This window comes from Trachypithecus francoisi, unplaced genomic scaffold (assembly GCF_009764315.1).
Source record: "Trachypithecus francoisi isolate TF-2019V2 unplaced genomic scaffold, Tfra_2.0 Lachesis_group16, whole genome shotgun sequence".
NCBI lineage: Eukaryota > Metazoa > Chordata > Mammalia > Primates > Cercopithecidae > Trachypithecus > Trachypithecus francoisi.
This window is the reverse complement of record NW_022681461.1, coordinates 80,810,814-80,838,605: the sequence shown is the minus strand read 5'-3', so window position 1 is coordinate 80,838,605 and position 27,792 is coordinate 80,810,814. Positions and strand designations below refer to the sequence as shown.

The window sequence follows — 27,792 nt, the reverse complement described above, 5'->3', positions numbered from 1 at the left end:
AATTATGTCTCCCTCCATAGTACATGGATAAGCAGGAGTTTGTAGCTAAATAGGATAGTCATTCTTCCCCCATGCTTTTCCAGTTCCATGCCTTTGCTTTGCAATGTTAATATCTTCTTTGGCTCTTTCATCATCTTACTTTTTACTCTTATGAGGCCTTTGACAATCTATTTAAAACTATGAAGTATAAAGTCTGTCTTCAGAAAAATACATATGGATTTGCACATCAGAGTTTGCGTATGATTTCTGGAGGCTCACAGATTTCACCCAGGTTAAGAATCTTAAGAATCTCAACCTACACACTGACTTTGGTCATCTCATGCACTCCCAGGGGAAAGCTACCATTTATATGCTGATTATTCCAAAATCACTATCACCTGTCCAGATTTCTCTGCTAGAACCCTACAGCCAACTGTATAGGTCCATTTGGACACTTCACAGGCATCTCCAACTTAAATTGTCTAAAGTTGGAACGTCATCCTTGTCCTTCTGTACTCTGCTTCTTCTGAGTCCCCTATCTTACAGAATTGAGCAGGATTCCAAACGAGAATGTCCTAGCCATTTAGTCTAAGATGCTAAGCATTATGTTTATTTTTTTTCCTTTCCCCCTATGTATAATCAGTCATAAAGTTTTCTTCAGTGTGTCTAAACTTTTGAAATCTACTCCTTTTTATTCGCATTCCCACCCTAGTTCAAGTCGTCATTTCTTGGTAGAAATTTAGTAGCCTCTTGGCCAGTCTCCTTACTTTTCTCTTGCTTACCTCTGATTCATTCTGCACATTGCAGCTGGTGAGCTCCCAATGACTTCCCAGTGTCTTTAAGAAGAACTCCAAACTTTCTTTTTTTTTTTTTTTTTGAGATGGAGTCTCGCTCTGTCGCCCAGGCTGGAGTGCATTGGCTGGATCTCAGCTCACTGCAAGCTCCCCCTCCCGGGTTTATACCATTCTCCCACCTCAGCCTCCCGAGTAGCTGGGACTACAGGCGCCCGCCGCCACGCCCGGCTAGTTTTTTGTATTTTTTTAGTAGAGACGAGGTTTCACCATGTTAGCCAGGATGGTCTCCATCTCCTGACGTCGTGATCCGCCCGTCTCGGCCTCCCAAAGTGCTGGGATTACAGGCCTGAGCCACCGCGCTCGGCCAAGAACTCCAAACTTTCTAACTTTTTTTTTTTTTTTTTTTTTTGAGACTGAGTCTCACTCTGTCACCCAGGCTGGAGTATAGTGGTGCAATCTCAGCTCACTGCAACCTCCACTTCCCAGGTTCAAGTAATTCTCCTGCCTCAGCCTCCCAAGTAGCTGGGATTACAGGTGCACACCACCACACCTGGCTAATTTTTGTATTTTAGTAGAGACAGGGTTTCACCATGTTGACCAGGCTGGTCTTGAACTCCTGACCTCAAGTGATCTGCCTACCTCGGCCTCCCAAAGTGCTGGGATTTACAGGCATACCATTTATAAGGCCCTGCATGATCTAGTACCAGCTGACCTGTCCAGCCGTCTACCAACCATCCTGACCATTTTCTTGTTTTCAGCTGTGCCATGCCCCCTTTCACCTTTTTGCCTTTGCCTGCTCTGTTCCTGCCCTGTTCCTACCTGCTTTCATCCACACTGGTTAACTCTTACTCATTCTTTAGGTCCCAGCTTTAGATATCCCTTCCTCAGGACACCTATCCTGATTTTCCATTAATGGGGTACGTTTGTTGCCTCCTCTACTATCCTGTTTTCCCTGCTTTAGCACTAGCACACTGTTTGTAATTGTCTTCTTACACTCTAGATTGTGAACACTAAGAAGGGAGACACTTACTTGTGTGGTCTTATTTATCATCGTATCTTTAGTACTTATTTAGGCCTATACCTGGCAGAATAGGTGTTTAATAAACTTCTTTTGAATAAACGAGAGTATTTCTCTGTTCCTGAAATGTCTTCTTCCCTATCTTCACTCCTATCTGGCCCCACTTAGCAAAATCTTATAATTACCATCTGTTTATTAATTTGGGAAATATGCAGCTGCTTCTTTATTCCAGGCATCATTTTAGGCACTAAGGATATAGGGATGAATTAAGCAGTCAAATATCGTTGCCCTGTTGGAGCTGATATTCTACTAGTGGTGGTGGAAAATAAACAGATAAATCAGTAAAATACACAGTGTGTGAGCGAGTGTAAGTCTGAGGAGAAACAAAGCAGGAAAGATGAAGGCACATCAGAGTAGAAAGTTGGCGTTTTAGACAGGCTGGCCAGCGAAGGCTTCACTGAGAAGGTGTCTTTTGAGTGAAGACTTGAAAGGAGGGAAGGAGCTAGCTCTGTTGCTGTCTAGAAAAAGAACATTCCAGGCAGATAGGCAGTGCAGCGGCCCCAAGGTGAGAGTGTGCCAGGTTGCTTGAGGAACAGAAAGGAGACCAGTGGGAGACCAGGCGAAGGTAAGGTTAGAGAGGTGCACATTCTCTGAATATTGCTTTCTTAGTCTGATCCTTGGGCTTCCTCTGCAGTTTAAAGTTATTTTCAGCTCTCAGTGCTGTGAATTACCAGAAAGAACCATGAAAGTTTCTCTTCTTAGCAGTTGCCTGTAAATCAAGGTCTACAGAAGTGCTGGCAGAGGAGGCTGCCATGCTGTTTAGAATTCAGTTGTCTCTTTGCGGGGTGGTGAGATGCATCCTTAGGTTTTAGTTTTAACAAGTGGCACCTCTTCCTTAGGAGATTTTTGCCTCTTCCTAATTAGGACTGAGGAAGCAGTGGGGAAGGGACACACCCCTGTCAGCAACCTCATGGGTTGGGTTTCTTGGGTTTCACCAACTCCGGGGTGCTGGCCCCATAGTTCTTTCCTAATATAACAGGGCTCCTCTGGGGGCATTTGGGTCCCACCCCGGATCAGATGACTGGGCTTGCCTTGCTGGCACCCCAACACCAGCCCCTCTGGAAATAAGAGGCTTCCTCTGGGCAGAATTCCACTGTGGGTGGAGTACAGATCTGTGGGGCTCTCTGTAGCCTATGTTTAGCAATAGCAAGCCTCCGCTAGGCTGTCATGGTTTTCAGTTTGGTATGATTCACTCACGGCAACAATCTTTGTGGAAAGGGGCTATAAATTGTAAATTGATATGAGGTAATAATTGGAAAAATGATCAGACTCCATTTTTATTCCCCTCTGGGGAAGACACATGTCAGGAATCACTAAAGCAGAAGGTGACAGAGGGATTTTTCAGCCAGCTTTCCAGCTTTAGTGCTGCAGTGCTTCCATCCTGATTAGAGAGGAGAGCAGCCAAATACGGCAGGAGGCGGCCAGCAGACCTAGTATCTGCTTGCCGCCTTTTGCTCCAAAAAGGCTTGTCGCAGAGTTGCCATGGCAGCAGGAGGCAATTTAATGGCAAAGGCTCATCTCTGGAGCAGCGCTGCTGTTCCCCAGCCATTCCCTCTCTAGCCTTCAATTCGAGGGGCTGGCCATACTAGGGTATCACTGTTCCATGGCCATTTGAGTACATGTTGCCTAATGGAAGAGCTGTAAGATCTTCCAGATTCTAAGGATGGCTATATCTTCTATCCCCTGCTTCTCCTTAGTGCGTAGCTCTTTGATGCCTCATCCTATAGTCGACTTTATCAGATTATTTGCAGTTCCTTAAATATGCTCTTTCATGATTCTGTGCTTTTAGACATGCAGTTTCCTCTGCCTAGAGTGCTCCCTTCCCCATCTGTCTGGAAAATTCCTACTCATTTTCAAAATATGGCTTAGATACTGCTTCCTCCTCCTTAATGGTTTCTCTGACCCCCTATCCTCCATGCAGAATTACACAATTTCCACTGCCATCTCAGCCTTGCCTCCTATCACATGGTTTTTAAATGACTGTATACATTTTCGTTTGTTTTTTCTCTAGAGTACAACTTACTTGCATTCAAGAACTGTATTTTATGAAGTTGGCATCCAAAGGGTCTAGCCCAGGAGTATACACCCAGTAATGTTTGTTATAAATGAAGTTTTTCTTATCCTATTTAATTCCTGTCACGTGAGTGTTGCATACCACATAAGAGTAAGCCCTATATCATGTCCAGGTAGGGCTTTGTCTGCCAGGGATCCCAGAAGATTGCACTGATTTAATCAACTGACTTGACTGGTCTGTAACTCACTCTCCTTTACATTTATTCTCACTTTCCAGTTTGAACTGGAAAGTTAGGTTAGTCACCCAGCTTGCCAATCAGTTCCATCATTTGTTAAATTAGGATATTGTGAGGCTAAATCCTGTAATGCTTTGTGACTCAAAGTAAATTACCAGTGAATCTTACTGTCTTTACCTTCTCCTATCTTCAGTAAAGAAAGTAAAAGCAAAACAGAAGTTTAAATGAGTTTTAAACCTTCTGTGGCATGGTGTCATTCGTTTTCATCTTCTTGCTCTGAGCGCAGCTTTAAAAGTCACTTCTTTTGTGACTCTTATCCTTTTTCCTGAGTTTCAGTGATTTAATGTCCCTCCTTTGTCTCATCCTGTTTTCTTTTTTTTTTTTTTTTTTTTTTTTTTTTTTTTTTTTTTTGAGACGGAGTCTCGCTCTGTCGCCCAGGCTGGAGTGCCGTGGCCGGATCTCAGCTCACTGCAAGCTCCGCTCCCGGGTTACGCCATTCTCTCGCCTCAGCCTCCGAGTAGCTGGGACTACAGGCGCCCGCCATCTCGCCCGGCTAATTTTTGTATATTTTAGTAGAGACGGGTTTCACCGTGTTCGCCAGGATGGTCTCGATCTCCTGACCTCGTGATCCGCCCGTCTCGGCCTCCAAAGTGCTGGGATTACAGGCTTGAGCCACCGCGCCCGGCCTCATCCTGTTTTCATCTTTGTGCATCTGTCCCCTTCATTCACTGTGTAGACAGAGCATTTTATTTAGACATCTCTCCTTTTCCTACCTTTTGGGATAATTTGTTATTGTATCTCAAAAATATCCATTTAAAAATAAACCTTTTTCTCTTCCTCAAATAATTTCTGGAAACCACCCCAACTGTAATAAATACACATTTACATGCCTTACCTGCTGTCCTCTGTAATGTTTGCTTTGCAGTTTGGTCTGAGCATTTTTCTCCATTCCTATCTACCTTTTAAGTTCAAAGCTTACCTAGGCTGTTTTGCAATTCCCTTTGCAAATGCATTTCAGTATCATCTGATCATGCTATGTGCATACTGTATATGCCAATGCCTGCAGGTGTCTAGGCTGTTTTGTTTATAGAGTATTTTTCTCTTACTGCTTCTTGTCTTTCATTCTCACTTTTGGTATTTTATTTATTCCTGTTCCTCTAAAGGGTGTGAAACTTAAAGCTGTATTTAAATTATCAAAAGGCTCAGTAAAAGATTCACTGAGGATAACAACGACAAACTTGCTCTTAACTTAGGTTCATGGATTATCTGTGACATGGGCTCTCCACCTTGGAGATGGCGTAGAGAAGGAGGAGGTATGGAGACCAAGGCAAATAATCAGAGTTGGCCTGAGAAGCTTTTTCAAAATGTATGTGCTGCATCTCTTTCCTGATCCTCGCCCTGTCGGGAGTGAAACTAGGCGGGTACTGTGTGTTACCCTGTCAGCTGAAATACTCATCTGTAGTTTTCAGTTACAATAATCTGGTTTGTCAGTGCCATGCTTATTACGATTATTTGTTTCATTGTCTAAAAATAAAAATAAAACTATCAGTTCATTTTGCTTAAACTGAAAAGTGAAAAACTAATGTAAGCATTCATTTACCTGGTTAAGGACATTTTCAAATCAAAAGGCGAGAAAGTGCAATTTTAATAAATCATAAATTGGTTTGATACATGCACTTTGCCTCCTCTGTAAATATTCAGTTAAATATGAATTAGTTAAAATATAATTACTTGCAAGCATGTTGCTATGGATTGGATGAACTTCAGAATGCTGGAAACAGAATATTCAAAGTTAATAGAGAACAGTTAAAGTTACTAATATTTGTAGGAAATATTTTGGAATAGTGCAGAATGGAAACAGTGAAATTCAGAATCAGAGGTACTAGGTTTGAATTCATGCTTTGGCACCTACTAGCTCTCTTGGGCCTGGTGGTTAGGCCTCAAGGCCTCAGTTTTAACGTCTTTGGAATGGTTATGACCCCTACCTCACAGAGTTGTTGCAAAGATCAAATAAGGTCTTGAATGTGACAGTGACTAATACCTACACATCCAGCAAATGTTAAGAGAATCTGGACCTATGATCAAGGTTTCCATGTTATTTTTAACTTTATGCATATGCATTTGAATATGTGAAATGCATAGAGAATTAAGCTTAATATCTTCTCTTTTCCTTCTTTCTTTTTGCTTTTTTTTTTTTTTTTTTGAGACACAATCTCGCTCTGTCGCCCAGGCTGGAGTGCGGTGGCGCCATCTTGGCTCACTGCAACCTCCGCCTCCCGGGTTCAAGCGATTCTCCTGCCTCAGCCTCCCAAGTAGCTGGAATTACAGTTGCCTGCCACCACACTCAGCTAATTTTTGTGTTTTTAGTAGAGATGGGATTTCACCATGTTGTCCAGGCTTGTATCGAACTCCTGACCTCAAATGATCTGCCCGTCTTGGCCTCCCAAAGTGCTGGGTTTACAGGCTTGAGCCACTGCGCCTACCCAGCTTAATATATTCTTAGACTATGGAGGGCAGGTAAGATATGGAGTGTAAGCATGTGATGTATGTGAGTGTGTATTTCTTGAAGATACCATTTCAAGTAAGTTTTTAGATCTTTTCAAACCACATACACAGGCTGAAAAATGTGCAGTGTTAATTTCAGAGTGTTGTAGTCATGGTAGCATTCTTCTCGCCCTCCTGTTCTTGTTTTCCTTGTGCTGGATCTGTTTTGGCGGCCTACTTGGTTCTCAAGGGGGTAATGACTTTACCCTTAGTCATGAATACTCCTACACAGATTTTTTTTTTTTCTAAATGAAAACTAAATATTGGTATTGTATCCCTGTTTTATGCCCATATAAGAAAGTGTTGAGTTTAGTTCCTTACTATGAAATGTAAAATGTGTGGAAAGCAAATAGTATTCTTTGTGGTAATGACACAAATCACTGAGTGCATGCTATGTGAGGTGCTTAATATATATTATTGATCACATTACAACAAACTATAAAATAGGTGATATGTACTTTTTCAGATAAGGAAACTGAGGGTCAGAAGGATAAATATATTTTCCAAGGTCAGAGAACTATTAAGAGAGAATCAGAAGGCAAGTTCACATTGGTCTGACTAAAGCAAGGGATAAGGTTGCTGCCCAGTCACTAGCATAAGTCAAAGGAATATGTTTTAAGGTATAAAAGAAGTTAGAAATGTCATTGGGATACTTTTGCCCTTGGAGGAGGCTGAAGCCTGCAGGACGGACAGTGCATCTATTCTCAAGAGGTTGTCATTGATCCAGCCTAGGCCCAGCAGCAAGGCCCAGGCAGCTTCTGACTTTTTTTCCTTTTCCCTAAGCTTCTTTTTCTACTGTGGTGTGATTCCCCAGATGGTTCTCAAGGCATTGCTTATCACTTAGAACTGCGTACTCAATGCCTCTCTCTCATCCCAGTTCCACTGCCCAACTCCCACCCCATAGAGAAACACACAACAGAATTACTGTGAGAATTAAATGAGTTAATATATGTAAAGGGTTTAATACAGTGTCTGATAAATAGTAAGTACTCAATAAAATTGACTATCATTTTTTAAAGTCTTTATCATTAAGTATTATTAGGCCAGGCGCAGTGGCTCATACCTGTAATCCCAGCACTTTGGGAGGCCAAGGTGGGTGGACCACCTGAGATCAGGAGTTCAAGACCAGCCTGGCCAACATGGTGAAACCCCTGTCTCTACTAAACATACAAAAATTAGCCAGGTGTGGTAGCAGGTGCCTGTAATTCCAGCTACTCAGGAGGCTGAGGCAGGAGAATCGTTTGAACCTGGGAGGCTGAGGTTGCAGTGAGCTGAGATCATGCCATTGCACTCTAGCCTGTGTGACAGAGCTGACAGAGCAGAACTCCATCTCAAAAAAAAAAAAAAAGTATTCTTAGTAGTGACAGTGGTGGTGATGGCAATGGTAGCAGTGATAGTGGTGCTGATGGCAATGGTAGCAGTGATAGTGGTGGTGGTGGTGGTGGTGGTAGTGATAGCAGTAGTGGTTGATTCAAAAGTTTTATGACACATTTTTCAAGGACCTGACTGTTCCCTGTCCATGATCTGTCTTTGTGCAATTCATTATACAGGGTCACAGGCATAGACATGCTTAGTCAGATGCCCAGGATAGAAGAAGGGAGAATTAGTAAGAGAATGCTTGTTTCTACTCAGAAGTTGCCAGAAACAATTCTCTGTATGCCCTACTTCCTTGTTATCAGCCATGGAAACAGTCCACAAAACCTACTTCTAAACCTCATCTTGCCTGGCTTTTTTCCTTTCCTTCTATCTGTATAGATAGAACATTTGGAGTCACTGGCTTGGAGTCACTGATAGGGTCACACACACGGTTTTTTTTTTTTGTTTTCTTTCAGTTTGGCAAGTTATACCTGACCTTCATGCCGGGTTCCCAGACCCATTGCTGTGCTGAAGTGTGCAGAATTACTTGATCTGCAAAGGCGTCTGTAGTTGCCCCCTCTTTTTTTCCTACTTACTTTTTTTTCCCCTTCATATAAAAGTTTCCATTTTAGCATATGTATTGACTTTTATGTTTTCTGCTTTTCAGTTTGTTCTTCTAATTTTTATATTTGGTTATATTTCCTGTTCCAGATTTGAAACCACATTTTGCATAGCAACAGAGTTTAACCATGTGAAAGGCTATTGACAGATGCATGATTTTATAAAACTTCCTATGAACTCAGTGGAATTGAACCCTGGCTGGAGATTCATTTTAGGTGGAAGCATTCCTTCTTGTACTCCCTTCCTTGATCCGTATTATTGCACTTAGCTTATCTCAGTTGAGAATGTTTAGCCCTTATTTTCTCTTTGAGCAAATGTTAACATCTACAATCTTTATCATCTCATCTAATTTATAACATTAAAAATACATGCTTCAGTATGCTTTCTAATTAATCTTCCCTTTCCTAAAATACAAGTATACAGAACTTAAAGGGTATAATTTCAGATTTGGGGATTATTTTGTCTATCTGTAATGGACAGTATTTAACTATTAATAAGCAATATTTACCACAATTATATCAGCTCAAAAGTAATTGGCATTCTTTCTAGAAGATGCGGATTATGAAAGGTAAAATAAATTTAAAATCACTTTATTTTAATACCCAGAGACGACTGTAGTTGAAATGTTGGTGTATTTCCCTCTAGTCTCCATTTAACTTTATGTATTCAGTTGTGTATATTCATTGATATCTATAATATATATTCATTTTTGGAATTATATAATTGTTTATATGAATTATATATAATGAATGAATTATATTTATTAACTAAAGTTTACAATTTATATATAAACTGCAATTCATGCTATATTATATAGCAGTATTATGATATTCCAATAATTTTTTTGGTACAAGTTTGACAAAATAAGAAAAAATTAATGATTTGGAGAAAACCAAAATAGATGATTTCTGATTATAAAATATGCATGTGTACAATACAAACATTTAAATATTAGAAAAATAGATCATGATAATTATGAATCCTACAATTCCCCTATTCCCACTGTTAGTCTGTTTATAAGCAATTTTTTAAAAATGTATTTATGATGAGATTTTTATCGTGGAGGAATGTGGAATAGATGTTCTTTGCTCTAGGCTTAGTCAAATATGCAGTGACCCACAATGTGTTTTGTGAAATAATATCTCAGTTTTTTCTCCATGCTTTAGGTATGTATTCTTTTTGGATCCATGCAACCTGGACTTGATAAACCGGAAGATTAAGTCCATAGCACTGTGTGTAGCAGCATGTCCAAGGCAAGAACTGAAAACTCTGAGTGATGTTCAGAAGTTTGCAGAGATGAATGGTGAGACATTAGGCCATCCAAATCTATGTCCTATCACCTTGTTCTCTTTGTTAAATATAAATTTGCCCTAGTGTTAAATAAATTATCAAGGAACCTTAGATAATTGAAGTAATTTTGGACTTCCTTGCTAAAAAATATTATAGCACCCAGGGAGCTTGTTAAACTCCAGATTCCTGGGCCTCACCCAGCAAAATTCTGACTGAGTGGGTCTTTGTGCTCTGGAAGTTAGTCTTTTTTAAATAAATATCTCAGGTGACTTTGATGTAGTCTGTTGAGTGTTTGGAAATTACTAAACCACTCTGTGTAAAATTTGTTTCTTGTTCCCCCTTCCCAAGGATTGGTTAAAAGTATTTCAGTTCACATTTATATAAATTGAAACAAATTTTATATATTGAAATAATATATATACATATGTGTGTGTGTATGTGTATACATATATATATATATATATAACCGTGGTTAGCAATGTAACATATGCATATTATAGGAAATTCGAAAAGTTCAGAAAAAATAAGAAGTAGAAATTAAAATTCCAGCATCAGTACTTTTTCAATGAGTCGGTGTGTGTATAGTTTTGTGTTCTGCTTTTTAAATTTAATGTTCTGTCATAGCTCTTTTTCTAAAAATAATTGTGAGAAACTTTGAGGCTAAACATAGGGGAATTAGCTGAGAAAACTAACGTAGTTTCCTGAAATCTAGCTCTGTTCTCCGAGGCATTTTATCTGTAGGTACCATCCTCAGGTCCACATGGCTTGCCTCAATTCTTTTTTTTTTTTTTTTTTTTGAGACGGAGTCTCCCTCTGTCGCCCAGGCTGGAGTGCAGTGGCCAGATCTCAGCTCACTGCAAGCTCCGCCTCCCGGGTTTACGCCATTCTCCTGCCTCAGCCTCCCGAGTAGCTGGGACTACAGGCACCCGCCACCTCGCCCGGATAGTGTTTCGTATTTTTTAGTAGAGACGGGGTTTCACCGTGTTAGCCAGGATGATTTCGATCTCCTGACCTCATGATCTGCCTGTCTCGGCCTCCCAAAGTGCTGGGATTACAGGCTTGAGCCACCGCGCCCGGCTGGCTTGCCTCAATTCTTTTCTAAGAATCTTTTTTTTAACCACCCTTTGTAAAGGCCCCTGTTTTGCATAAACCCGGGAGGCGGAGCTTGCAGTGAGCTGAGATCCGGCCACTGCACTCCAGCCTGGGTGGCAGAGCAAGACTCCGTCTCAAAAAAAAAAAAAAGCCCCTGTTTTTTAATTTCTTTGAGGTTTTATGCTTGTATTTTGTGTGTAGGAATCCTCAGAGCTGCCTGGGTCCTGCCCAGATCCACAGGCTGGTGCTGGTTCCTTGGAACAAGGACCGACCCAAGTATCCAGTGGGTACAACTTCTGGCTGGGTGGACAGACAGCCTGGAACCATAACTGCACACACTAGCATGGCTCCAGTGTCTTCCTGTTGGGGATGCTAGCCTTCTGAAGGCAGGAGGACCGCAGCCTTCCAGGCTGGCGGTATCCCTGTTCCGTTGTTCCATGCCCTCAGCATAGGATAACATGGGTTGATTTGGGTCTGGATTCCAGTGCTGACTGTCACTGACTGCCTCTGTAATTAGGGTAAGGGGTAAAAGTTCTCTGAGCCTAGATTTCCTCATTTGAAAAAATGTGGATTAAAAATAATACTCCCTCATATGTTGTTATGAAGATTAAGTAAGATGATATATGAAGAATACTGAACACTTGGTAGGCACTTGAATAAAGAAGTGCCAACCGCTCTTCACGATCTCATTTTTTATTACCATATGGTATCCCCACATGTGTTGTTGCTGAGCCTCTTACCAGAACTACCAGCCTCATCATTATAAGGTTTCTTAGGGAGAGGGGAGCCCTTCCTTAAGGGTTTTTCCAGAATTTTAGACAATGTGAGTATACTCTGACAAGTGGTGTGGTTGAGTGGTTAAAAGTATACGCTCCGGAGTCCGATTGTTTGGGTTCAAATGTTGCTCCTACCACTCACTGGCTGTGAGACTCTGGGCAAAGTACTTGACTTCTCCTTGCCTCCGTTTCCACATCTATGAAATAGGGACAATATTCATACCTGTTATACTTTATAGAATTGTTATGAGGACTTGATACATGAACAACGCTTAGAACAGTATCTGGCAAATATTCAGTTGCTAAGAAAAATTATTGGCTGCTGCTATTATCATTATAATTATTAATATTATTATTGCACTAATGGAATGTAATAGTCTTTCTGCCTCCAGTTTCTCTCTAGTTTTAGCTCTCTTATGTACTGCTGCCGTGTTAATATTCCTAGAGCTTCAATTAATGCTAACCCCTTGCTCAGAAAGCATCCATAGTAAAAAATAAAAGTCTATATGTCTTATACTATCATTCAAAGCTATGATCTAGTCTCAAACTATCTTCCAACATATCTTCTCAAACCCACTGGTTGTGAGTCTTGGTCCCTTGAACCTGAGCTGTCATTTGGAGGGCTAGAAGAGAGCTAGCTGTGTGGCCTGCTGAGATGTTCCCTGGAGGAGAAATGCCCATGCTCCCCTGCTGGTATGCTTTATTTCCAGGCTGGTATCCTTCTAAATGAATATAATACTGACTGTGGCCTGTTCAGGTTTAGTTAAGAAGACCCTCCTGGTGGGTTTTACAGCTTTGTATTTCTCAGTGTCTTGCACAAAGTAGGTGCTCAAGATTTATTAATGAATAAACATTATTTCAGAAAACAGACTTCCTAAATTGGTGCCTAGCTACAAAGATACCTTTGGGGTTTTGTGCCAGCTGTATGAATAATAAGTCATTAAGGTAGCCATAAAAAATGACAGCATCAAGAAACACAACGATGGAGGATAGAGAAGACAAAATTTTAGCAGGCAAATAGAAGAGCTATAAAATTATATCAGAGAGAGAGCCTTTGGTGTAGGGGCCTAAATACCTTATTTGAGTAGCAACCCTAACTTGAAATTTCTGAATTTCTCAAAAGAACCTATGCTGTTGTTTGAATTGGTAACTTAAAACTAGACCTGGTAAGATTGAATTCCAATATTACCCTTGTCACTGAGAGAATTATTTCTCTGCTTTTTGCATTATTTTTCCTTCTTTTGTCTTTGTAAGTTATCTGGTTTTTTTCTTTTTCTTCTTGTTTAAAAGACAGACTAAAGTGCAGTAGTCTGGGCTGTAGTACAGTGGCACAATCATGGTTCACTGCAGCCTTGTACTTCTGGGCTCAAGTGGTTCTCCTGCTTCAGCCTCCTGAGCAACTGGGACTACAGGCATGTGTCACCATGCCCAGATAGTTTTTTTACTTTATGTGGCAATGAGGTATCACCGTGTTATCCAGGCTGGTGTCAAACTCCTAGCCCTAAGTAATCCTCCCTCCTTGGCCTCTCAAAGTGCTGGGATTACAGGTATGAGCCACACACCTGGCCATTCAGTTATCTTTTCTATCGTTTGAGGTGCAAGTTGATTCAAGAGTAGCAAGTAGTTTTTATTAGAATCTATGTCTGCATGTTGTTACAGTATATTTCTGTTAGAAAATACACAGACCCTTTAGCCTCAAATATATAAACCTCAATCGTTAATTTCAGAGAGGAATGTCTTTAATATATAATTCAAACTTAAGTGGGAAATTTTCAAGTCAGTAAGAGGGGATAGTGTAAAGTCCATGAAAGAGCCTAAATGTAAGAGCTAAAACTGCAGAAACTCTTAGAAGAAAATGTAGGGGAAAGCTACATGACAATGCATTTGGCAGTAGTTTATTGGATGGCACCAAAAGCACAGGCAACAAAAGAAAAAAATACATAAATTGGATTACGTCACAATTGAAAACTGTACATCAAGGGATAAAAATCAACAGAAGTGAAAAGTCAACCCATAGAAGATACTTATAAATCAGATATCTGGTAAGGAGTTAATATCTAGACTATCTGAAGAGCTACTATAAAAAAACACACCTAAAATCACACAGGTGTTCATGAGGATGTAGAGAATTGGAACCTTTGTGTACCATTGATGGGAATGTGAAACAGTGCAGCTGCTATGGAAAATAGTATGTAGGTTCCTCAAAAAATTAAAGATAAAATTAGCATATGATACAGCAGTCCCACTTCTGAGAATATATCCAAAAGAATTGAAAAGAGGATCTTGAAGAGATATTTGCACAATCATGTTCATTGTAGCATTATTCACAATAGCCAAGAGGTGGAAGCAACCTAATGTCTGTAGACCAATAAATGGTTGGAGAAAATATGGTGAACTACCAGTCGCGGTGGCTCACACCTGTAGTCCCAGAACTTTGGGAAACTGAGGCAGGAAGAGCACTTGAGTTCAGGAGTTCAAGACCAGCCTGTGAAACGTAGTGAGATGTCATCTCTACAAAAAATGAAATTGCCTAGGCATGGTATCACGCACTTGTAGTCCCAGCTACTCAGGAGGCTGAGGCGGGAGGATCTCTTGAGCCCAGGAGATTGCAGTGAGCCGAGATCATGCTACTGCAGTCTAGCCTGGGTGACAGAGTGAGACCCTGTCTCAAAAAGCCTCAAAAACAAACAAAAACAAAGAAAATGTGGTGTATACATACAATGGAATATTATTTTAGCCTTAAAAAAGGAGGAAAGAAACGTCATATGCTTCAACTTGCGTGAAAATTGAGGACACTAGGCTAAGTCAAATAAGTCAGTCGTAAAAGAAAAAGACTGCATAATTCCACTTACATGAAACGAAAAGTAGAAGTGTGGTTGCCAGGAGCTGAAGGAGGGGGAGAAAGGGAGTTGTGGTTCAATGACTAGAGTTTCAGATTTACAAGATGAAAAAGTTCTAAAAATCTGTTGCACCACAATATGCATATAGTTAATAGTGCTGTACTGTACACTTAAAAATGGTTAAGACAGTCAATTATATGTTATGCTTTTTTTTTTACCACAATAAGAAATAAGAAAATAAATTCTGACACATGCTATAATGTGGATGAACCTTGAGGACATCATGCGAGGTGAAGTAAGCCAGTGACAGAAGGACAAATACTGTATGATTCCACCCTGGAGTAGTCAAATTTATATAGACAGAAAGTAGAATGCTAGTTGCCAGGGTGGCAGGGAGAGTGGAATGGGGATATTGTCTAATGGGTGAAGAGTTTTAGTTTTGTAAGATGAAGAGAGTTCTGGAGATGGATGGTGGTGATTCTTGCACGACAGTTTGAATGTACTTAATGTCACTGAACTGTACACTTACAAATGATTACGATAGTAATTTTATGTTGTCTTTATTTTATCATAATTTTTATTAAGTTCATGAAAAAGGAGTCCTGTTTGAGGTAGTAACAGTTTAAGTGCTAATTTTATACCTTATTTTAAGATGCAAGGCAATATAACATGTTTCTTACTAGAATGAGAAGATAGTATAAATCCTTTTCAAAGAATTTTAAGTTTCCATAACAACATTTGAAAGTACTTTTTAGCACTTAAAACCATCCATTCACATGAAATTTTATTACCTCTAGAAATTAAAGGGGAAGAAGCTCTTGGTTCCTATGGTGGTGGTTGTAAGAAATGTATTTAATAGGCAAATAAATTATTTCCTCAAATCTTTGTTTCTTTTAAACAAGAAAAAGAAGATGTTTTCTTGGGCACTTAGAGTTTGTGGAATGCCCCTGTCAAGTATGACTACAATAGAGAGTTTGGAAGAAATGGCTGGAAATTAGATTGGTATTGTGGAGATGCTGTCATATTACACAGAGCTTTGAAAGGCAGGCAGACAAATATAAATATAAAAATGTGAGTGCTGGCTGGGCGCATGGCTCACACCTATAATCCCAGCACTTTGGGTGGCCAAGGTGGGTGGATCACCTGAGGTCAGGAGTTTGAGACCAGCCTGGCCAACATGGTGAAACCTCATCTCTACTAAAAATACAAAAATTAGCCGAGCGTGGTGGCAGGTGCCTGTAATCCCAGCTACTCGGGAGGCTAAGACAGGAGAATTACTTGAATCTGGGAGGTGAAGGTTGCAGTGAGCTGAGATCATGCCACTGCACTCCAACCTGGGCAACAAGAGCAAAACTTTGTCTCAAAAAAAAAAAAAAAAGAAAAATAATAAAAATAATAATGATAAAAGAACTGTGAATGCTAGTACATGAGTTGGGTGGTAGGGGTACAAATGTGCATTTATTTTTATGGTTCATAATTCATATAACACAAATATTATAAATATATAATGCTAGAGAAGAAAACTTTAAAAATTGCCTTTAAAGAATTGAAGTTGCCAAATACCATAAGGACTCAGTATCAAACTTCTTGCAGTTGTGTATGAATTTCCTAGGAGCAAGCTCGTGCTCTTTTCATCTGGGAATATCCAGGCCCTAATATAGAGGCTCCCATAGTAGATAAGTAGATATCCATAAATGTTTTTTGAAAAAATGATGGGCTGGATTTCCTGTTGTCCTCTATTGCCGCTTAATAATTTCTCATTCTCACAGAAAACTTGATCCTCAATTCTGTTATCTGTGTGAGTTGACACCAGCAGGTAAAATGTTCTCCAATCTAACCAGTATTTCTGTGAAATCAGTTCTTTTTATTCATCTGTAAATAACTCATTTATCTCCCTTATAATACTATCCAAGTGATTATTCATATCTCTTCTCTTAAGCCCTCTTGTTTGTCCTCTTTCCTAAACGTATGCCCTACAGAGAAAACTGAAACCATCTGGTGAATGCTCTTATCTGAGTTCTTATTTTCAACAGGGCATGAATTCCATCTTACTTTCACTTTCCCTGTCTTCAGTCTGATGAACAGGCTACTTTCCTCCTTATTACCATTATTTTTGAAAATTCAAATAACGCTACAGTAGTTCTCCCTTATCCGTAGTTTTAGTGTTCGATTTCAGTTACCCATGGTCAATTGCAGTCTGAAAATATTTAATGGAAAATACCAAAAATAAACAATTCATAAGTTTTACATTGTGCATTTTGCTTAGTAGCATGATGAAATCTTGCACGGACCTGCCCCATCCCACCCAGACACGAATCATCCCTTTGTCCAGCATATCCACACTGTGTATGCTACCCACCACTTAGTCTCTTAGTAGCCCTATCAGTTACCAGACCGCAAAGACGTAGTATATAGAGGGTTTGGTACTGTCCACAGCTTCGGGCATCCACCGAGGGGTCTTGGAATGTATTCCCATGGATCAGAGGGAACTATGTACATTACAGTGGGAGAGAAGAATCTCCCTCCTTCAGCTTTCATCTGAACCCAGCCACACCAATACAGGTGGTGAAGATACCAATGCATCCTGCAAGACAGGTGGTGAAGGGAAAGGGAAGACAATGCCTGCTCAGATAGTTCTCCTTTCTCTCTCCCCCCTCTAATTCTGACCCAGCATCTCTGGTCCATAGACGACCCTTCACTTCACTCCACTGTCCCCATTGTTCAGCATGGGCATCTGAATCGGAATAGAAACACCAGACTTAAGCCCTGGTTTTGTTTCAACATACCATTTATTGGTAGCTATTGTATGCCATGGACTGCACCAGATGCTTTGCATATTGTTTTGATTTTTGCACTTGCTGTCTAAATTCTAAATGGCAGTTTAGAAATGAGCACAATCTTCCGAGTGAGGTGATACATGCCTGTATTCCCAGCCTACTGAGAGGCCAAGGCAGGAGGATCACTTGAGTTCAGGAGTTCAAGGCCAGCCTGGGCAACATAGCAAGATCCCTGTCTCTAAAAAAATAAATACATAAATACATAAATAAATAGAAATGAACATAACCTGTGAGTAAGTTAGGAGTTGACTATAGGTTCTCAGTGCTAATAGTTCACATGGAATTTTTATTACATTTTCCATTATTCTTATCAAACTGTTTTATAATATATATTTTATCTTCCCTAACACAGTAGTAAAGTCTGGCAGAAATCTTATTTTCCCTTTGTTTGCCTCCCATTTATAGTATGTGGAAAAAGCACTCCCATTTACTAGTGATTCTTCAATGTACTATATTTTGAAAAAAATTTGAGAGCTTTATAACCTGACCTTGAGACCGCGTTCACATTTTGAGTAGAGCCATGAAGCTTGGTGTTTTCTTAATGATTACTGTTTAGCCATTAAAAACTTTAACAGATTATGTGGTCCATTCAGATAATGCTAATTGTGAATACTAATAAGTCTTTTTGATTGTTACCTGGTTATTAGTTTAGAGTCAGTATCAATAGATGATCAGTATATTACCCTTTTTCTTACCAGTCAGTATCAATAAAACTTAAACCCCAGAGTAATTATGTTTTCTTTTTGGCACAGTAAGTCAAAAGATTTGACTTGATATCATTTATAAATGAATGAAATGATCAACTCTAGCAACTGAATTAATTGCCTCCAAGTCAGAGATCAGCAAGGATGCTTGGTTGTTTAAAAAGAAGGAAAATCCTTACATTTGATACTGCAGTTTAAACTAATTCTTTCATTCAACAAATACTTAGTACCCATTAAGCATGCATCAGAGATACAAAGTACAGTCCCTACATTTAAGGAGTTGCAGTATGGTTGAGTCAGAATTCTCCTTATCCTCCACAACACCTAGTAGAAGTCTCGTACATAGATGTTCAAAATTAATTCACTTAGCAAATATTTATTATGTATGCCTAGTATGTGCCAGCAGTGGTTGACAGATGATGCCATGTTCTTACCTGGCTAATTTCTGTAGGTGGATGCTTCCTGGGAATTACAAATATGTCCATACTGTTCATGGGTTACTAGGAATTAAAATTGGAAAATTATCTTCCATTCTCCCAGCATATAAATAGTGTTTCTTAATTAGTGAAAAAGAGGTTAAATTCATTAGACATCACAAGGCAATGGAAATCTTTCATAGTAAAAACTGTTCTGCATTGAGAGACTTTCTTTTCTATTAGTTGCAAATAGTTAAATCATGTTTTAAGGAATATTTTTCCTTAATTTTAATCGATCCTATAAATATCATTGTGGTGGTAAATTAAACAAAATTTTAAAGCAAGAAAAATTAGCCCCCAGCATAGAAACTCTTTATTTTGTATCTTATTTTCAAATAATGTGATGTTTTAAACTATTGGCTCACAGCTTTGAGGAGGCTTTTGCCTCCTCAAAGATAATTGGCAATGTCTGGAGACATTTTTGGCTGTCACACTGGGTGAGAGCTTAGGAGGAGGCTACTGGAATCTTGTGGATAGAGGCCAGGGATGTTGCTCAACATCTTGCAATGCACAGGACAGCCCCCTACAACCAAGAATTGTCCAGCACAAAATGTCATAATACCAAGATTGAGAAATGTTGTTTTAGATCGTATATTTGTAGCAAATGGTGAAACGCATTTGAACATTGTATATAACATATAACACCAAAATATAAGAGATTAAAAACAGTTATTTCATTTTTTCTCCACTCAGGATACCTGTTTTATTCAACAGAAGGCTTTTGGATGACATCTATATACCAGGAAATATAGGTTCCAAACATTTCAAAGGCATAAGGTTTGAGTTCTCAAAGAGTTTGCATTGTAAAAATAGAGATGATATACAAACAAAAAGTTACAAAAGAATATGCCCTGTTTTATCACAGAGCTAAGCAGTAAATAGCTTTGTTGGGTGGGTCAGAGAAGGCTTGACAGAAGAGATGAAGTTTGAGTAGTGTGTAGAAATGCTGCTCAGACATTAACATTCAGGTGCTAGCTGGGAAAGGACAGCGCAAGCAGAGGGAGTGGTGTGTGTGAAAACCTGGAAGCTTGTTAAACAGCAAGCATTGATTGTATGTAGTTTATTATGTTGAGATGAGTCTGGAGTTTTAGGTAGAGACCTGCTTTAGGAGGACCTTGAATCCAGGATATTTGGATGTCATCCTGAGGATAGGGGTGTGATATGACTAATCCGCATTGTACAAAGATCATTCTGATGGTTATATGCAGAATGGAGATGAGAAACACTTTACAGTATTTTAACTGACACAGTAGGAGATCATGAAGGTCTGAGATAACATAGGAAGGTCTAATGCTCAGGATGTGGTATCTCTTGAATGGTATAGGAAAACAGTAGATAAAAAAGATGTCAATAACTTGTATGTTTCACGGATGATGGAACCATTAACCAGGACAGAAAATATAAAGTCAGAAGGTACATGGTGGAACTAATTTTTCTCCAAAGATGTTTTTTTTGAGGTGTCTGTAGAACGTATGTTTTTTGGCCCAGGAGTTTATTGAATACTTACCCAATTATGAGTATTAGGAATGGCACAAAGGAAGCATGGCAGCTTAGGGGCAAAGAATTCCACTTCTAAATTTGCCAGTGATTGCATTGAAGGTGTTGGAAGTATTACTTTTTTTCATCCGTAATATTTGGAGTGTGGTGATGGAAACGTACCTCTTAGGGGAGTTGATATAACTGATATTGAGCTAAAGAATAATAAATTCAGACTAAATAATTGGCTATTATACAGCATTTGAAAAAATTATAGTAGTTAAACATTCTGGGGGCCATAGTAACTGTTTGCCATGATAAATGTTTATACACTAAAGTTAGGTTCCTAATATCACTCATCTTGATAGTCTTTTAATAACATCGGCTGAGTTGCATGGATTGCCTCTGGTGTGCTTTAGATAAGCTTTTGTTCTTAGTTTTCTACTTTTCATTACTCATGTATAATTTTTACCTGCTTTTGCATTAGAAGGAAAACTTTGTCCTACTGGTTAAATCCAAACTTCTTGTGCTAAGTATTTTTTATACGTTCACTGTAAAAAAAAAAAAAAAAAAAAACTACCTTCAGAATGTTCACTGAAAATGCTTAGCTAATGAACATGAAAAGAAAAACAGTTGTAAAATGTTTGCCATTACTGAATTGTTTTAATGTTCTTCATTGAGGCTTCTCTGTTCATCAACCTTTGAGCAGGAAGCAGTATAAGGTTTCTTATGATTATTACTACTAACACATTGTAAAGATCTTTTTCCTTTAATCTATTTAGTACAGGATCTATTTAGTACTGGCCTGTGTCCCAGAATACCATCAGAGATAAGGCTATTATCCTTTCATTGAGTATTATCCTGGGAAAGTATTTATAAAATTGAACTCCATTGCACCTGCTGACCTCCTTTTTTAAATGAAGAAGGGGTGGGGATAGAGATTATGCTAACTGAATTCAGATGAAGCAGTGTATTTGGTAGCACTGACACAAAGTGCTTTAGTTAGGGCCTTTTATTTTGTGCAAATCAATTCCATCTTGGACTCTGAAAGAAATAAGTTGACAATTCAGATCAGGAAGTTGATGATCACATCGGATGCTCCACACTTATTGGCACAGTTGCTGTTTTTCATAAGCAATTCTATACTAGGACTCCTAGCTATTTCAGGATTAATCTAAAATGTTTCCTTGCCATTGTTATGTTGTCTGCAAAATTGCTATAAATGTAATCTAGTGGCATTATATTCAAGTGTCAAAGACAATGCTTTTAGAAGAGTTAAATATTTAATATTCATGCTTTTTAAAAAATACATCATTAAAATGCAAAAGAGTAGTCAAGCACAATTTTTAAAACTTAGTTTCTTATTGAGCCTACTTTAAGCTTAAAAAGTTTGAAGAACAGTGCCATGTAACTCATAATTATCGCTTTAAAAATATTTTGCATTGTCAGATTACTCAGATTATCTTTATATAAAATATATGCTACATGCACTCATTTCAGTATGCTATTAAGGCTCACATATTTAATCACTTGGGTTTTTTGCTGGTTTGGGGCATCATTGCTAAATTAAATGTTGGTTTGTGCCTTTCTAAAAATTATTTTGATTGATAGGACAAGATATAAATGAAATAAATTTGTTCCCAATTTTGTTGTCCCATTAAATCAAGCTATATTCTTTTTTCTATATTCCCTTCCAGTTCCTTCTCCTATGCTTACATGCCTTTTCCATAATTAACTCAGTGTTGCAGTCTGCTGTTCACATTATATTTTAAGCTTTTTCCATGGTGATATAATATAAAAGTTCAGTATCATCATAGTACAGATGCAAAGCTATTCTGTTTATTTAATAATAAAGTATTTGACCAAATTAGTAATCTGGTGGGAACAGCAGTTAATAAAATATAAACAGTTTATGTGATGAAATGCAGCAAAATTAGAACTGGAGCCTGGGTCTCCTCACTTAACAATATATTATGCAGTGAACCTTCCAGTATTCTAGTTGCTGTATTTTAAAATTAACAGATCAGGAAAATAAGACTTACATTGGATTTAGTGGACTTTATCCATCTCAGTTTTCTATACTAAGGAAATTAATGTATATACCAGCTTTATAGAGTTAATAGTAAATTATATAATACATTATGATGTAAATTTTACATTTTATACATGTTATGTATATTCGATGTGTGTTGGCCATATAATCAGAAAAATTAATGTTTTTTCGCATAACCAATCTACAGTTGAATTTAAGCTGTCTTAAACTCTGAAAACTAGGAATCACTTTTATCAGTTTATCAGTTTTATCAATTTGTTCAGTTTATTTACAGTTAGGAATGTTTCCTGCTTTTTAAATAAGTAATGTATTATCCAAATTTACATGAGTTAAATGCAGTAATTGTAAAAACAGGCATAATATGTAATTGAGCACAGGCTTTGTGGTCAAGAGACGTGGTGTTTAATCCCAGCTCTACTCCTACTAGCTCTATGTTCTTAAGCAAGTTATTTACCTTCTCTCTTAGCCTCTATTTCCTTCTCTCTAAAGTAGGCTTAATAATGCCTGCTTTATAGAGTTATAGTAAATTGTATAATACATAAATATCATCTTGCAGAGAACCTGACACTCAATAAAGGTAGTTCTAGTACTTATTTTTACCTTTAATATTAATTAAAATTTGTACATGAATTACATTAATAGTAATTTTAGAGAAGAGTCCATTTTAAATGGTTGAGGACTTATACATCAAATCAGATTTCTATGAATTCTATAATGTTTGGAAAGTTGCATATGTTGAATGATACAAAATTAAAATGGATAGTGAGAGAATTTTTTCTGAGTCTTCTGCCAGCTAACGTATAATTTTTCTTTGAACAGGTTCAGCACTATGTAGCTACAACCTAAAGCCTTCTGAATACACTACATCTTCAAAATCTTCTGTTCTCTGCCCCAAACTACCAGTTCCAGCGAGGTAAATTTTATTGCAAAGTTGTTAACTTGTGACTGTTGTTTTTGTAGGTAAATTTTAAACAATATATGTTATTCTGAGAAAATAGTCATTTGATACCTGTTGGCCAGGTCCAATACTTTTATAACAAAAATTTTAAAGTAGGAATAGAAATGACATTATATATTTAATATTTAAAAACAACACATAGGCAGCCAACTTTTCTTGTTCTGAGATATTTTAAATTTATTTTAGGGGCTTGCTTTTTTTGTTTCTATTTTCATGCCATAATTTTTAAGTGCACAAAACCACTGAATTGCTGTAAAATCTGCAACAAACTTAGAAACCAACTCTCACAGTCTCCAAAGAGTTTTTTAAATTGATCCTAGTAATATTTACTGGGATTGCTGTAAATTTACTTTGTGAATTTAGAAAGTATGCCAGTGATTATTCCCCATAGTTTCTTTCAGGTTATATTTTTTAGGTAACATTCTCTGTATTAGGTTGTTTCCTATATCTTATCCAAGGTCTTATTCAACAAACATTTATTATTAAGTACCTACTGTGCATAATGAATACAAAGATGAAACAAGAAATGTTCTTTGGAAGGATCTCAAAGTAGTTACAAGTAAAGCAACGTTTAAAATTATAAATAGATTTTTTGAAAGGAAATGCATTATCAAGCATTGTAAAATATATGCTCAGAATTAGGTATATGTATATGTATATGTGTGTATGTATAGTTTTGTATATACATTTGTGCACACACACACACCCCCACACACTTTGGAATGTTGGTCAAATCACAGCCTTAGTATATATTGCCAACTGTGTGTAACATGAGTCAACTTCTCCAGGAAAATGTACTTGAGGCCTCTTTAATTGCATCTCAATATATTATAGGAAGCTGTTGTATAAAAAATTTTGACACTCATGTCTACTTTCTTTTGGATTACTTATGGGTGTAACTTGGGTTTTATTAACTTGAATTTGAAATTTTCTGTTGAAAGTAAAAAAATGTATCAGTTAAATATATTTTCAGCTCATTAATCTTGTCAAGCTGCTGTTGAAAATCAAAATGTAAAACCTGTAGACATAAAACTAAAGAGACTATTTTAAAAGATAGTAAGAGAGACCTACAAATTATGGCCTTAAACCAACAGCTACGGAGATTACATTCATATAAGTTGAGAATATTACGGAGGCTGTGGCAGTAAAGAAAAGGAGATCCTTCGAATAGTCTTAGGAGAAAATTTATCCATATAAAAATGAGAAAAGCTCTATACCCTTATCTATCCAACTGGTAAAGTCTGTTCTAAATATATACTTTGAATATAGAATCATGCTTTCAAGGTTAAAACATATTATGACAGGACAGCCAGAAAGCCTGGTCGTGAGAGAGAAGTCTCTGCTCCTGTGTAATGGGGGCAGGATGTCAGGTGGGGGCAGCTCAGCCCATCCTGCACATCCTTCCCTGCCTCTGACCTCTGATGCCACTTTGTTGAGGACTGCCTGTTCCTGGTTATCTTGGTTTTTTCAGTTTTTGGTACACACATGCATCTCACCATGTCCTAGGGATATTCACTGGAAGACAAAGAATAGTATTAGGGGAGAAGATTTTAGAGATGGACAGAAATGGCTTCTAACAAGGTCATCATCTAATATCTCACTAATCTAAAATGCAGTGCTGAACCTAAACCATCTGAAAACTGACTGCATGCTGTGTTTAAAAATCCTTATGTTTTACTTATTTTAGTACATCACAGTCTAAGTATGTTATCACTTTTGTCTGAACCAAGCCAGCTGGAAAGTAAAAGAGAAGAACATTTGATAGAAAGAAGGCAAATCTTGTAAATACCAGAGCTATATAGCATTAGGTAAACAAACTGAAAGGATCTGAGGATAAGAATAAATTTGTTTTAATAAAAAGACTTGGGGCATCACCCCGTTCCACACATCATTGTATTAGATACCAAGTCTCCAAAGGTGAGTAAGACCTAGTCTCTGTCCTTAAACTCATATTCTAGTAGGGACTATGTTTTTGGTGACTTTTTTTAATGGCAAAAGACCAGCACCAGGCAAAACTATGAGGCAGGCAAGTACCCCTCAGCATCCTTCACATCTCTTTTGGTGTCCTTCTAGGAACATCCTACTGGGACAGAAGGACATGAACTTTGAGATAAGTCTGGGGTGAATTCCATATAATTACTTTCTATTTGTCACCTCTTGCAAGCCTCTTAACCTCTCTGTAAACCAAGTTTCTTCATGAGTGAAATGGGAATAGTCATGCTTCCCTCAAGGAATTGTAAGAGTTAAACAAGATAATGCGCATTAAACACCTATTACTGTGCTTGGCACTTGACTTAGGAGGTATTTCTTTAAACTTCTAGAACCTCTTCCTTTGGCCCATCTTTCTTGGGTATCCAGGGGCCTTCTACAGCTAAAAGCAGCACCTGTTTTAGAGAAAAGCAATTGTAAACTAATTTTCAATGAAGCATTAGTGACACATAATAACCAGATGATTACCATTCCTAAAAGCTTTTGAATTTTAAAAACAAATGCCTAGAAAGAGTTGTATTTTATCCAAATTCATAATTCTCTATTGGTGAAATGCCAACCACGGTGGCAGTATGGGGAATAGCTAGCCAGTATGCTTACAGTGCTTTTAGAAATAGCCGGAGAAAACAGCAATTGTAGAAACAGATAACATAAATTCAGTTTATTCATCATGTATTTGGGCACCTCTGCATGACAGAAAGTTTACTAGGTGCTGGGGAATTAATGATACAATAATGTGTAGATGACAGATTAATAGCCAAAGGCCAGATGCAGTGGTTTATGCCTGTAATCCCAGCACTTTGGGAGGCCGAGGCAGGTGGATTCCTTGAGGTCAGGAGTTCAAGACCTGCCTGGCCAACATGGCGGAACCCCGTCTCTACCAAAAACACAAAAATTAGCTGGGCATGGTGGTGCATGCCTGTAATCCCAGCTACTCAGAAGGCTGAGACATGAGAATCGCTTGAACCTGGGAGGTGGAATTGTAGTGAGGCAAGATTGTGCCATTGCACTCCAGCCTGGGCAATAGAGCAAGACCCTGTCTCAAAAAAAAAAAAAAACCAGAAAAAAGAAGAAAGAAATTAATAGCCAAGAAAAAAATGCTATCTGTTCATATTTTTCAATAGAGGATTCAAGGATAAATTAACATTTATAAATCATCTACTACTTGCCAGCTATCCCACAGTATCTCTCATATATATTATCTCATTTAACTTTCACAAAAACCTGTCAAGATATTGCCCCCAATTTGTAGATGAGGAAAAAGAAGATGAGAGAGGTTATCTAAAGCCATACAACTAATTGTTGCAAATTGGAATTTGAATCTAGGATGTTGTAGTCTATACCACAGTGAGTGTTCAACAACAACAGAGTATAGGAGTGAAAGAAGGCCGGGCACAGTGGCTCATGCCTGTAATCCCAACACTTTGGGAGACCAAAGTGGGAGGATCACTTGAGCTTGGAAGTTCAAAACCAGCCTGAGCAACATAGCAAGACCCTCTCTCTCTATAAAACATACATGCATGCATACATACATACAAACATACATACATAAACAAATAATAAAAATGTTTTTAAAAGGGTGAAAGAAGAGAAAAAAGAAACACCACTCCCTATTTAGACTCATATTTCCTGCCTTTAGTGTACTGTAGAAATATTGCCAGAATACTTTATTGTTATACTTACTTAAATAAAACTTTTGCTGAAATCATGTGTAATTGTTTCTTTATAACCTGAGGTTCTAAAGTAATTATATGAGATGCAGACCCCTGCCTTCTTGTGAAGACAAATGGACAAGTGGTATTAGGCACTGTTAGTCATCATACTTTAGGGAGCTTATTAACTGTGATGATCTGAACTGAAAGGGAAACGGACAGTATGTTTGCCAAGGTAAGATATAATTTTCATATGAGGGACTAATGTAAAAACTTTTAAAAGACTTATTATAAGTTCATTTTGTTCTTGACTGCTTCAGCAAGTGAAACAGCATCACTTCCTAATGTGACTACATTGACTTACTAAAGATTCAATATTTGGTGGGCTTTGGAATGTAGAAAAACTTACTGTATATAGAATACTTTAGGCTTGTCCTTTTAATTAAGAAGCACAAAATGTGTCATTTACATAAGATACTAAAGTAGAAATGATCTCATAATACCAGCTCCTCAGAAGTATTATTTTCTGAGTGGTATATGAAATCGGTGTATTCAACTCCACCTAAATTCATTAAATCACATGGGATTTCAATGCTAAAATATAAAACAAACCATTTCAATGACACAATTGTTACTTTTTTTTTTTTTTTTTTTTGAGGCAGAGTCTTGCTCTGTCGCCCAGGCTGGAGTGCAGTGGCCGGATCTCAGCTCACTGCAAGCTCCGCCTCCCGGGTTCCCACCATTCTCCTGCCTCAGCCTCCCGAGTAGCTGGGACTACAGGCGCCCGCCACCTCACCCGGCTAGTTTTTTGTATTTTTAGTAGAGACGGGGTTTCACTGTGTTCGCCAGGATGGTCTCGATCTCCTGACCTCGTGATCCGCCCGTCTCGGCCTCCCAAAGTGCTGGGATTACAGGCTTGAGCCACCGCGCCCGGCCAACTTATTTTTTTAAAATAAGAAAACAATTCAAGTATCAAAACTCTGTGACCGGCAGAGTTGTTTTTGTTTGGGGAAAAGTTGAGAAAAAGA

General features: G+C 38.2%; 1 protein-coding gene across 4 annotated transcripts in view; it reads left to right on the top strand.

Annotated features, from left to right (window-relative positions):
• SLC44A1 (solute carrier family 44 member 1) overlaps positions 1 to 27,792 on the top strand; it is a 199,241-nt gene that overhangs the window by 85,386 nt on the left and 86,063 nt on the right. For all 4 annotated transcript variants that reach the window (XM_033237917.1, XM_033237916.1, XM_033237918.1 and 1 more), the window contains 2 exons: positions 9,788 to 9,924; positions 22,985 to 23,078. In XM_033237917.1, coding sequence (XP_033093808.1) covers positions 9,788 to 9,924; positions 22,985 to 23,078 — 231 coding nt within the window. The remainder of the gene's footprint in view (positions 1 to 9,787; positions 9,925 to 22,984; positions 23,079 to 27,792) is intronic.